The 13,058-nt window shown below is 40.6% G+C and overlaps 1 protein-coding gene across 1 annotated transcript in view; it reads left to right on the top strand.

Annotated features, from left to right (window-relative positions):
- The window catches only part of AFG2A (AFG2 AAA ATPase homolog A), a 181,716-nt gene that overhangs the window by 1,372 nt on the left and 167,286 nt on the right, over window positions 1-13,058 (top strand). The window contains exons 3-9 of the mRNA XM_065736027.1: window positions 313-470; window positions 2,764-2,822; window positions 3,966-4,601; window positions 6,721-6,850; window positions 7,507-7,563; window positions 8,429-8,552; window positions 9,983-10,238. Coding sequence (XP_065592099.1) covers window positions 313-470; window positions 2,764-2,822; window positions 3,966-4,601; window positions 6,721-6,850; window positions 7,507-7,563; window positions 8,429-8,552; window positions 9,983-10,238 — 1,420 coding nt within the window. The remainder of the gene's footprint in view (window positions 1-312; window positions 471-2,763; window positions 2,823-3,965; window positions 4,602-6,720; window positions 6,851-7,506; window positions 7,564-8,428; window positions 8,553-9,982; window positions 10,239-13,058) is intronic.

The raw sequence follows: 13,058 nt of genomic DNA, 5'->3' as shown, positions 1-13,058 counted from the left end.
GTCTGAAAGGTGGTTTTGGCTGGTGTCAGCCTATTCTCCCAGGTAACAGTGATAGGATGAGAAGTGATGGCTTCAATTTACACCAGGGGAAGATTGAATTGGACATTAGAAAAAACTTCTCTGAAAGAGAGGTGACACTCTATAACAGGTTGCCTAGGGGAGTGATGGAGTCACTGTCCCTGGAGGTGTTCAAGAAACTTAGAGATGTGGCACTGAGTGATATGGTTTAGCAGGAAATATTGATAGTAGGTGAGTGGTTGCACTAGATCTTGGTGGTCTTTTCCAACCTTAATGATTCTATGATTCCTTCAGGTCTGCACTGCCTGGCCCACCCCAGGCTTCCCGGGTGGGAAGATTGGACTGAGTGACACCACGCAGGAGAACCTGAGAGTCAGTGTGGGTGATTCTGTCACCGTGCAGCCCGTGACCGGTGCGGTCATCCAGGCAGAGGAGGTTGCTTTGAAGCTGAGGTATGGATCTTGTTGTACAGTACTGATGTGCCTGCTGCAAGGTATCTCCCTGCTTTGCACTGCACGCTATTAGATGATACTGTTTTTCATTCTTGCTTGAATAGAATTAGCATATAGGACCCAAGGTGATGGCACGTGGCTGTGTCAGGAGAGGGACAGGTTGAGTGTTAGGAAGAGGTTCTACAGCAGAGGGTGCTGGGCATGAAACAGGCTCTGCAGGGCAGTGATGGTGGCCCTGAGCTGCCAGAGTTCAAGGAGCATTTGGACAGCACTCTCAGACATACTGTCAAGGTAGGTTCTTTAAATTCCTGACTGTCTTGTAAAGCCCGAGGATGATCTCTGCATACTGGTGATGTTAGGTCAGAAAGAATCAGTAGAAGCCTGCGTTGTGGCTGTTGTCATTAGCAGTCGTGCTGCAGGCTGCTTCCTCAGGAGCTCCTGGTGAGAAGTTGGCTGGGGCAATGGCAGGCTGACAGGCTGGGTAGAGCCCTCAAAGCTTCACCTGTTATCTGTGTGGCTTGTTTATTGGAATGTTTTTTTTTGAACTGGCAAGTCTCACAGAAGGTGTTTTTTTGTTTTCCTTTTCCCCCTCTGAATTCACCAAGGATACAGAGCAGAAGGTGCAAATTCAGGCTGTCTTGAAATCACAAAGGCTTTGAAAAATTAGCTGTTGAAAAATCTGCTGAATGACATCTTTGTCATTGATGTAATGTTCTACAGTCAGCATTTGGGTTGATGCAGAGTCTGGTTATGGTTATTTCCTAAATAAAGCTTTTGAAGTCTCCCAACACCTTTCATTTCTCTAAGTGAACTCCCCTTCCTTGTCTAGCCTCCGTTTTGAACGTGGCTTTGCCTTTGCCCATTTTAAAGGTGAGATGCTATTTTCCATTGTACTGACTTAGAAATGTTGGTGGGGTGACCTTGCTTTTGCTGGTAGTGCAACCGGTGTAGCTTAAATCTTACTGCTACCTGTTAAGATGGCTCCAGGTTGTATTCTGGCACCTCAACATGCTGTGCCCCACGTGCCTCTCTTCTCAACAGAAAATGAAAAAATGATGTCCTTGCAGCTTTTTGCTATGGCTAATTTAGTCCTATAGGAAGTTTGGTTATTATTACTAACAGCTTGGTCATAAAAGATTGGTGATAAAAGACATAGGGTTTGAATTTTGGGTGGTCCTGTGTGGAGCCCGGAGTTGGACTTGCATGTCTCTTCCACTCTGGATGTTCTGTGGATCTGCAGTAAGGATAAAGTCAGGGGCAGTGTGCCTAACTTCTGAAGTGTTTGTAGTTCCTGTAATTCTTTTTGAAACTGTTCCAAAGCCAGAATTCTCCATCTCCAGAAGGATTTTGTGTGACACTTAGGGTCCTGGAAATACTGTTCGTAGGGTTCCCCCAGATTAAAAGCTACATAAATGATGGTTTTTCTAGAATGGTTTTAGGAGAGAACACATGATAACAGGAGGCTGTCTGTTTTAAGCCGACTCATTTACTGGAAACTACCATAGTAAATTACAGTAGGTTGATGTGTACTAAGCTGACAGTAAATTTACAATCAGTCAGATAAGAATATTAGTTATTAAAAGAATGAGTGGAATCCTTTTGTCCCAGAATGTCTTACTTTCCTAGATGCTTCTCAGGTATACTCTATTCTCTGAAAGTTGATATCTCTGGGGATTTGCTTGCGTGCATTATTTATTTTCCAGTTAAAGTCAACCTCCAGTCTCAGACCTCAGCAGTGCAATTGAGTATGTGTTTGCTTGTCTGGAGTGGCTGTGGCGTTTTGAGGGCTCCCCCTCAATGTGGAATGCTTCTTCACATTACTTTCTTTCGAGTTTCTTTCACTAAGGCTGTGACATGGATTTTTATTTCTAGGCTTGGAGCTCCCTCTGCTGGTCATAATTTTATTTGCAGTTGCTGCGCCTGATTTAAGCGCCCTTGGTGACGCTGTTCACCTCTCTGTGATGCTTACAGGGTCCGACCTGTGGAATGCACTCATAATATATAATCTTGATTTGTAGATATAACTTACTGTATTGCTTATCGCAGCATTTTGTATGAAAAATTGTACAAAATTACTTGTAAACACTCTTTTTGTTAGCTGTGTGACTAATATCTTTGGAGTTATTAAATGAGCTAAAGAGTGAAAGGGACACATCCATATTTTCTGACTGTGGGGTTAAAGCTCATCGTGTAAATTGGTGGTATTCATCGTCCTGGTGCCTTGGTGGTGTGGACTCCATTTTGTTTTTGTAGCAGTTAGTGATTGAAAAAATATTGTTTCTTCTTACCACAGGGACAAAGATGCCTGTATTAACACTGAGGAAATGTCTGTCTGTCTGCTGAGAAACTTAGGTATACATTTTGTTGCTCTTCTTCTGACTGTTTAATTTTTGTAGCGTAGTGGAACATCACATTTTGGATAGAAAAGCAGTTTCCTCTGTTCTCAATTGAGGGCTTATGACAAAATAGAGGGGGGATTATTCTGCTCACACTTTTCACAGGGATCTGTCTAATTTGGACTAAATCATGTTGCTATGATACAAATATGTAACTTGTTTTCATCTCGCTTTTTCTGTCCTTTGTACCTATGGCTGTTTCAAGCTGCAGTTGTTAAGCTGTCATTGTTGGCCTTCTGGCTGATACTATGATGGACATTAGGGTTGTCTTGTGTTGTGAAGAAAAAGAGAACGATATTATGCATTAAAAACAATTACAAGGGATCTGTACTGACAGGAAATCCCATACTCTGAATCTTTTCTATTTTGGTAGCAAATAAGCAAAATTGCTTTTCATTGGGTAGCAAATGTGTGTAAAGTAAAAATAAATACAAGGTAAGTTTTTCAGGGTGAAAATTGAAACTTCAATTGGAAGTTTTAATTTCTCAATAATAATCTTCTGGTTTAGCAACATATAATAACAGTGCTGACAATTTAAGAAGCAGGAAGCACAAACTGGATTCCAGATTCATGAGTTTGGCTGGAAATAGTAGCTCCTGTTTACATTACTGCCTTTTTGTGCCTGTAGGGTGCATTCAGATCACATTTTCAGAACTTTCTCTGCCAGCACAGCAATAAAACCTTACCTTCTGCGGGCCAAGGCTCAGGCTGAACATGAAATACTGTGAACTTGTGGGGCACATGGCAAATACAAGAATTTTACTTAGTACAGTACTAATTCCATAATCTCAATGAGCACTCTAGGTGAAGCTCAGAACACTCAAATAACGATAGCCTTCGTACAAGAGTTTATGTATGATGACAAATGTTCATCCAATACAGTCTGCTTTTGTATAAGAGGATCATTTTAATTACCTGAAATTCCATGTAGACTCTGTAGCTACCTTCTGTGGTGCTATTTTATAGCACTCTTTACATTTACCGAGAAAGCCTTTTATCAGAAAAATTCTATCCTAAAGTTATTGCTGCCAGTAGCTTTAATCAGCTTTTTCTCTTATTTTCTGTCCTTTTTTGTTTTTTCTTATCAATCCTCTCACAGATGGAAAAGTTGTTTTACCAGAAAATCTCTTGGCATTCAGTTTCTATGGCAAACTGTGTAACGTGGTGGTGATGAAGGTGAAGGGAACTGATGGTGTGGAGCTGCATGCCCAGGCTGGTGCCGTTTCCAGCGAGGTGTGTGAGCCAGACCTGGAGAAATCTGACTTGGAGATGAGCACGCTGGATCTGTCCTTACAGCTCAGCAGGATGGACATTGATGAAGATCCAGAGGCTGCATCTGCAAGCACTCCTTGCAAACTGGCGTGTCCGGGTTCACCAGTTACACCCAGTTCTGCTGTAGCAGCTGCTGATCAAGGCTCTGCTCAAGGAGGTGAAGCCTACAGCAGGGATGATGCTGCAGACCTGGCTGCTGGTTTGGAGCTGGGCAGGAAAGGAGGCAGTGAGGGGCTTCCACCAGCTGCCAGACCCGGAGCATTCAGCAGCACAGATGTTTTTTATTACATTTCTTCAAGAACTAGAATCACTTTTATTGAAACTAGGATGAACGTAGCAGAAGATGGTGACCATGGACCACAAGTTACCTATGACATGATAGGAGGTTTAAGCAGCCAGCTCAAAACTATTAGAGAAACAATTGAACTGCCCCTGAAGCAAGCTGAACTGTTCAAGAGTTACGGTATGATGCTAAGAGTTGACTTTCTTCAACTGATACTAGTGTTTGTTTGTTTTTTTCCCTCTAATGTGACTTTTTTTAATTTAACAAAGTTATTTTTCCAGAATTATGCACTGAATTTTATGTCATGCTGATCTAGAATACCTGTGTGTCCATGCGTTGTCAAACAGTTTTGTAGTTCATACTGCGTGGTTATGGTGAAGATGTAATGGTAAGCTTGTGTGGAACATAATTCAGTAGGAAAGTAACATCTCTAGGATAACTCAAATATGCTTAGGCAGAATTTATAGCAAATAGTAATGACTTGGACGCTTGAAAGGTGCACATGTTTCTTGTGTTCTCCTAAGTTTTATTTATTACTTGTTTATTTAGGTGGAGTCAGCTAATCTTATTTTTTTTTTTTAAGTTGAAAAGAATTAGGTGAGATGTCATTATCTCTGTGTTTCGTAGGGTTCCTATTAAATGTTCAGGAAGTGTTTGAGCAGTTTGGGTTAACAGCCTAAGTGTGTTTCTTATGCAAGTGCAGGGTTTAAAAATCCTTATGATTACTGCTGCCATATTTTAATCTATATCTAGCATATATGAAGGGTTTTTGTGATGAACATGAAATTGCACTGTGTGTTTATCTCACATGGATCCATATTTAAAGTAGGCACATCTGCTCGTTGTACTTGCCTGGGTGCACATCGTGGTGAGGCCGGGCTCTTACCTATAAATACTTTTTTTGTAACACATCTTTGAGGCTCTTTATTTCTCTGCATTGCTTCTCCCCACACATCCATTGAGGTGGAGATGATCTCAGCGATTGCTGTGACAACTTCCCTAGTGCGTGGGCTCTGTTTGGGCACAAGCTGGGTGCCTGTAGGACTCTTCGAGGAGAGGAGCCTCCTTCCCTGTGCTGTCCAGCTCTGACCTCCAACCTCAGCATCACCACGTGTTTTTGTGTTGACCCAGATGTTGCTTCGGCATCGTCGTTCTTCACACTTTGCTCCCGGAGTACCCGGTCAGACTCTCTGCTACTTCCACAACCATCCTAGTGTTGGGAGCGCGGGCAGCAGGGCTACCCCGGAGGCCGGAGCTGTGGTCTTGCGGTGCCAGAAACACCACACGAGGGAGCAGTGTGTGTTGGAATGGGCTGTTAGGAAGTGACCTGTCTGCAAAGGCACTATTCCTGTCCTCTGTACGTTAGCAGATTGGTTTTCCCTTTTTGAGTTCCTAAGACTCTGTCTTTCTTCCTACACCAGGTGTCTTACCCTCTGTCACCGCTGCAGCGTACTTCATCCAAGTTGGTCCCACTTTTTCTGCTTTGTAATTTTCACTTTCTGCATTTGTCTTTCTGCCCTCTTCATTTGCTTCTGCTGGTCTGAAATGTTTTTTTCCCTAGCTGTTTGCCTGGGGTCACAGTCTAACTTTACTGCAGTTATCTGTAGCTTGTGTCCAGTTTTAGCTGTACCCAGGAATATCTTGTTCTTCCGGCGTCTTTTATGTTCTGTTCATCTTTCTGTCTGCTTTGGCTCTTAATGTTTGCTGTCAAAGGGGCACATTTGTCCTTTTGACATGTGGGTGTGTATTTTTCATCTCTGTTCTGAAGATCACTGTAAAGTGTAGCTGAGTACTTCAATCCACCCTCACAGTATTTATGAAACCTCTGAGGTGTAGAAGAAATGAGTTTTTCTGATGTTGGAAATTTGGAATGATGGCATGGTAGGTATCATGAATAACTTCAGAAAGTACATTTGTGAAGATGAGGTGCTTAGACCAATAATTTTTCAGAAAAAACAACCCATAAAATGTAGGGAGAATTGTAATTCAAACTGCTGAAGAAAATAAAACAATCAAAATGTTTGCTTTTTAAACCAGAGTCATTTGGACATAAAAAAAATTGAATGTGCAGCCCATCTCAGTGTCACAAGTCTTGTACAGGGAGCTTTTTCCCCTGAAAAATACCATTAAATCAAAATGAAAATAATAATGTTGTCTAGAGAAGGGAGTACTGAGATCAAGTTCTAATCAGCAGTAACTGCAGTGAGATGTGCAAGTGCATCATAATGTGCAAATGATAAATGAGGCATTTATCACAAATAACTCTTTCATTTGTTTGTGTGCATGTGCTTGTTTGAAGGAATCTCACCTCCTAGAGGAGTGCTGTTGTATGGCCCTCCAGGTACTGGGAAGACTCTAATTGCCAAAGCCATCGCAAATGAGGTTGGCGCTCACGTAACTGTTATTAATGGTCCTGAAATAATAAGCAAGTAAGTTCACCCAATTTACGTTCATTAATTCTATAGATACACCAGCCCAGAATCTGTACTGGCATCTACCCTTTGGAGATCCCCCATCCTCTGTGGAAGTGGCTGTAGGCTGTCCGTCCAAGAGTCAAAAACAGATGGGGAGGGATTCTCCCAAGCAGGACTCCTGTTTCTTGTTGCAGCAAGAAAGTTTCATTGGATTTGGCTTAGAAATTTGGGTAAGGCGTGGACTAAAATAAAAAGAGAACAGCACCTTCAGGCACATCCTATTTCTGCAACTATGGGAGTTACTTGTTGAAGTGTAATTGAAATTAAAAGATGGCAGTATACAGAGTAATGGCTCCAGGAAGCTTTTCTTGGTTGTTGTTCTTTAAGAACGCAGGTATAAATTGTTTCTAGCATGGCTTTATGTTTTTCCTACTTAGACTATAGGTGCATCTTTGTGGGTTTTTTTTCCACCTGATTTTTGTCCTTGTGGAAAGGGAGGTTATCTTAGATGTGCATGGGCTTCAAAAATTTGCTGGAGATTTGGAGAGGGTGCACTATGGCCTTTTGGAACACATTAGCAGTAATTTTCCAAATTGCTCAGAAAATAAAAAAAATAAAAAATAAATATAAAACCCAACCCGTTTCTTATTAAAATGTTTTAATTATCATAGGTTTTACGGGGAATCTGAATCAAGATTACGTCAGATATTTGCTGAAGCATCGTTACGGTATGTTCTTTTAGATACTTATATTCACACTCACTTATTTGTGGTATTGGTCCCAGAGTTAGTGTTTTTAAAAGAGAAATATTTGCAAGAATCTTTGAATTGTCGGTTTTTTCTTTTTTTCTTTTTTTTTTTCTTCCTTGCAGTGGTTTTTAAAAGGAAATACATTTATTTATGTAGAGCCAAGTTAAAGGGAAAACAGTGAAATTCTGGCTAGACGTTTTGGACACTACCCTGTTTAAGGGTCTATTACAGAGGGTGCCAGAGTGCTTGGTCTGTGTCATAAGCACATGGTATGCTTAGTTCAGCAGATGGAAGCATGAGCCAGAGTTTGACCTGGATCCAAATTTTTCTAGTTCTGTCTTTGGGGACCTGTGTATGACTGGGCTGGGATGTGGAAGCTAGCTCTAAATGAGCTAGTGTTGGTCCTGGATATAGCATGCCTCTGAATTATGATGGCATTCTGCCCAAATTTATTAGATCTGATCAAGGCAGACTTTGAGTTGGTCATTGTTCATAATACATTTACAAAATGCTATCACATCCTGTATTTGTGTGGGGGACAAGTAAAAGGCTTTGTTTTTATTCACTAAATCAGTAAATTTAGCATTGAGTCTCTGTAAAAGGGGTATAGGAAATTAAATCAGCTTGGTCATGGTAAGATGTTGTCTAATATTTTTGTCATTTTAGTTATCCCTTAGAGTAGTGCCATACTCAGTGTTGAAACTTTCAGTTAAAGCAGTCGAATGCTCATTAATTTTCACTGAAACTGTATGTTTTTCTTACAAAGTTCTACAAGTCTGCATCTTGATGTTTTAAGTCCTCTTGAGCTACCTAACAGGTTTTTTTTCCCTTTTTTTTTTTCTAGTTGTCCCTCTATTATATTTATAGATGAGTTGGATGCACTCTGTCCAAAGAGAGAAGGGGCACAGAATGAAGTGGAAAAGAGAGTTGTAGCTTCCTTGCTGACATTAATGGATGGCATTGGCTCAGTAAGTAGACTCATTGAGACAACCAGTGTGTATGGGAACTAGTTGAGCAAAGTAATTTTACTTCTGTAGCGTAGCCAGTTTTAGATACGTCATTCAGGGGAAAAGAAAATAGCCTTAGGTAAAACTTTATGCAGTGATCTAAAGCTTTATTGGATGCTAGGCATAGGGAGGGAAGGAATGTCTCCTGATAGCTGTGAGGTTAAAAGCAAGTAGATTTTTTTCCGTTCATGGTCTTTCATTTGACTTCTCTCACTTCTGTAGTTTTGGAGACAAAACTGAAATTTTAGCACTGGGCCATCATTGAACTAAACTAGCTACTTTGATTGCACTGACAGAGAGGTCAAGATATTTCTGATGATATGTGGTCTACATTACTAAAGGAAACCGACTATTTTTAAGTTGCCGTAATAAAATTTAGGATATAACAAAAGCCTACTGCAGAAACAGTAAATTTAATTGACATTAGTATATAAATATCAAGGCCATAAAATCTGCCACTCTCTCCTGTATTCTTTTTTGTTGACTGGCAGGAGAGACAGAAGAACCCTGTCCACAGTATGAGAAATGAGTCTCTGCTGTTTATTTGATCTTCAAGTTTCTTGCTATGTTACTGCATTGTGGTTTTTGCTGACCAGTCACAAATTGTTCACAGTCAGAACTTATTTTCTCATGGTAAAGTGTGTTGAACGTACTCCATGGGGAAAGTACTTCATTCTCAAAATGAGAGTGGCAGTGCACGTGACCTAGTTGATTTTGCCTCGCTTTGAAAGTGAAAAGCAGAGTTTGAGGAAATTAGTTAGGATTTTTGACTTTGCATTTCCTACTGAGCCTACAGGAGGTTCTGTCACCTGATGTCTGCTGCTTTTTATACCTGAAACGATTTGCTTCCCAACCTTGTTTGTTCAGAGTCTGTTAAACCCTTTTGTTCTTGTGCCAGCACTACCTACTAGCTTAACTACTTATTTTTTTTTTCCTTGGTGCTTACTTTTCTGATACTGGAAAGCAAGCTCTTGGGAATTAGAGAGGGATACGCCTACCTGTACAATCTGGTCTAGGGAGTCTGCTTTGGCAGAGGGATTGGTCTTGATGATCTCTAGAGGTCCCTTCCAACCCCTACAATTCTGTGATTCTGTGATACACTGAAATTAAGGGATCTGGGAGTGAAGTTCCTCTTGCATCGTTTGTATGTATATAAAACCTAAGGTATTGCTAAATTTCAGGTACAGTTTGGGGGCCGGGGTGGGGGGTGGTACTACTTGTGGGGTATGTATTATGAAAAGTTTGCTTCGTTCCTGTAGATCTACCATCAGCATTTAATGTGTGAAAGAGCTGTGAAAAGTAAGCAGAAAATACGTTTTATGTTAAATTACATTTAAATATGTTTATGAACATAATTAAAATTAATATTTTGCATTGTTTGATGTGTTCAGGAAGGCAGTGAAGGGCAGCTCGTGGTACTAGGGGCCACCAATCGTCCTCATGCACTAGATGCAGCACTGCGTAGACCTGGCCGTTTTGATAAAGAAATAGAAATAGGAATTCCTAATGCCCAGGACCGCCTGGACATACTCCAAAAGCTTCTGAAGAAAGTTCCACATTCTCTCACAGCAGCAGAGATGGTGCAACTGGCTGATAGTGCGCATGGTTATGTGGGTGCTGACTTAACAGCCTTGTGCAAGGAAGCAGGTAAGGATTTGTGTGCTTATTCAGTATCTTATTTAACAGTTAACCTCTTTAAAAAAAATAAAAAATAGACAGATCGATAGATATCCACAGTCTACTAATGGCTTTTGAAAGGGTGAGATCTGATATTTTTTGTGTCAAAGGAAACTTAGTCCAGCACAGAGCATGAGGAATGCCAGTCTGTTCCCGCACAGACCCAGGAAAGGTTTGAGTATTCATTGATTTTAAAAACAAATGTTAAGATTATTAACATTGGGAATCCCTTGTGCCAGTTACACCTGATATCTGTCTCTTGGTTTTCTAGTGGTTTAGTGAGCTAACAGGCCTACCCCTAGATGTTTTTCTGCTTGGATTTCAAAGCCTACCCCTTCCCTATTGAAATTCTAGGTCAGTCAGGCTGGACAGCTTGTCCTGCAGATCTGCATTCCCAAGATACTGATACGTTGAATGTTGATCAGTTCTGTACTGTGTGCTTGTGTGTCATTTGTCTGTTACTGGTGCTGTGGAGCTGTGTGTGTGCTGACTGGGTCAGGCAGTGCAGCTGGGGTGCAGCAGGGGAGCCTTCCCTGGCTTCCGGTACCAGCACAGCTCTGGAGAACCATCCACACACATCCTGCAGCAAGGGTTCAGTATGTTCCAGGCCGTGCTTAAACACAGGCTCACTTCTGTTTTCATTGGATGAAATACTAAAAGCGTGCTCTGTCAATTCTTGCATTTTGCTAGAATGTGTCGACACGGTTTAAGTGTTGGACCTTAAGTCTACCCAAGAACAGCCGCTTAAAGCAGCCTAGTCAAAATATGTGTAAGCAGAACTGTAGAGTCATATTTGCTCCCATGTAGTTGGCAAATATGTATGTGCTCTGCGTGCTGGTTACTTTTATTTCCTTTGGCACTGGGACAGCTTCCTCTGGCAGTGACCCTGCATGGTTAATTCTTGCATCAGGATTAACTATTAAGCTGAGAGAAGTTTTATTAGGGCTGATGGCACTGGGAATGGCAAGGTTTTTGCCCGCCAATTTCCAGACTTTTTAAGGGGATGGTTCTCAAATAAGAATTTGTGGACTTTGCATGAATCAAGAGAAGAGAAAAAAGTGTATGGACACAGTGAGGTCTTCTAAAGTGCTCTTCTGCTGGCTACAGTTGTGCTCTATTTTAGGTTAGCAAACATTCATTTAAAGACAAATATATACAACCAGTAACAAGAGAAGAGGCTCTCTTCTCTGTACTCCTTCCTCTATGCTTTTGGGAGTTTGTCAGTGCGCCTGTGTCACAATCCTCACATATTAAATCCTTAGCTAGCATAATCTAAAATTTCCAGTGAAAACTGTTGTGTTTTGAATTCTAAAAGTGATCCAGCCTAGGTGCTGCTTGTGAATTCTGGCAGTTTTGTCATCTAGCTGCAAATAAATAGGGAATATTTGCCCTCTTCCAGAGGCTTTTCAGACAGAAAATTGTAAATGTTGTATAAACTGAACGTTAAGTGTTTTCTCAGCTCTGTGATGACCCAAAGCTCTGGCATCTTCCAGGTAGGGACTGTAGGATGCACTGCTATCTGAGAGCTTTGCATCCAAACCCAGTGCTTGGAAAGGGAGAGTGAAGATGCCTCCTTTTTCATTGATGTTTCCTTAGTTTTGAAGCCATGCTGTTAAATATCAGTCATTTGCTAACTTGGAGTGACCTCTGCTGGGGAAAATACAGCCCAGCTGCTTTAACACTACGTACACTGAAATTAAATTTTTTGTGGTTAAGGAATATTCATAGTAAGATTTTTTTATTTTTATTGTTTAAGCTCTTGAAAACTATTTTTATATTAAATTTTCAACACCTTGTAAAATATTACTACTTTCACTGGAGTTAGACTTAGAAAAGAGTAACTTTTATGAGGTAATATTTCTCTTCAGCAGCGCAGGGTTGTTCCATATGGCAAGCGTTCCAGTGATTTGTCTTCTTTGTTGTTCTGCCGAGCAATGGGCTCCTATTGCTTCACTTCAGAAACTGTGCCGTAGGCCAAGATAACTTGCTGTCCAGGAATGCTCTCTGAAAGTCTGCCTAAGTATTCCTTGTTTACTTTTATCCTATTATTTCTATTTACATCCTTGTATAACACATTCAGTCTCCCTCCTTGGTGTTTACACCCTTCAGATATCTGAAGGCTGTTCTCATGTCCCCTACCTCCTCATTCATTACTTGGCCAAACTATAAATATTTAGCCCGTTTAATCTTTCCTCATAAATAAGTCCTTCCTGCCTTCTGAGAACTTCTGTTGATTTTCTCTGAACTCCCTCCAGTTTGTCAGTAACCTTTTGGTAATGTGGTGCTCAGAACTGAACCTAACGTTTGTATTTATTAAAATATAAAACATAACATAAACGTATAGTTAAGACTGCTGGTGTGAGTTTCTACATACTCGAGATGTTTAATATTCAGGTGGTATCTGAGTTAAGAGTTGCTTTGCAAATTTTAAATGCAACAGTCTCATCTGATGTGCATGTAAGTACAGATAAAACATGGAAGTGAATTCAGAAGCATGAATTCTGAACTTAGAAATATATGTTCAGTTGTTAAAAGGACATTGCTGTTGCTTGCTAATTGGGAAACTCTTGACTCCTGGTTACTCTGTTAGCATCTTGAGATACTTTCTTTGTGGCTGGAAAGCCTGACAGTTTACAAGCTGGAACTGTTTATATTCTCAACACGAAGTTTAGAGAATTTCTAAAGGACTCATCCTTCCTTATCTTTATACTTCAACTTTGTTTTTTCTTTTTATGCACATGTATAATATTGTGTGTATATTGCTTATATAAACCAAGGTTGTAGAAATTG

The sequence above is a fragment of the Cyrtonyx montezumae genome, unplaced genomic scaffold, assembly GCF_038088225.1.
Source record: "Cyrtonyx montezumae isolate F1298 unplaced genomic scaffold, pur_monq_1.0 scaffold_2, whole genome shotgun sequence".
Taxonomy (NCBI): Eukaryota; Metazoa; Chordata; class Aves; order Galliformes; family Odontophoridae; genus Cyrtonyx; species Cyrtonyx montezumae.
Note: the sequence above shows the minus strand (reverse complement) of the source record. Positions and strands in the feature narration are given on the sequence as shown.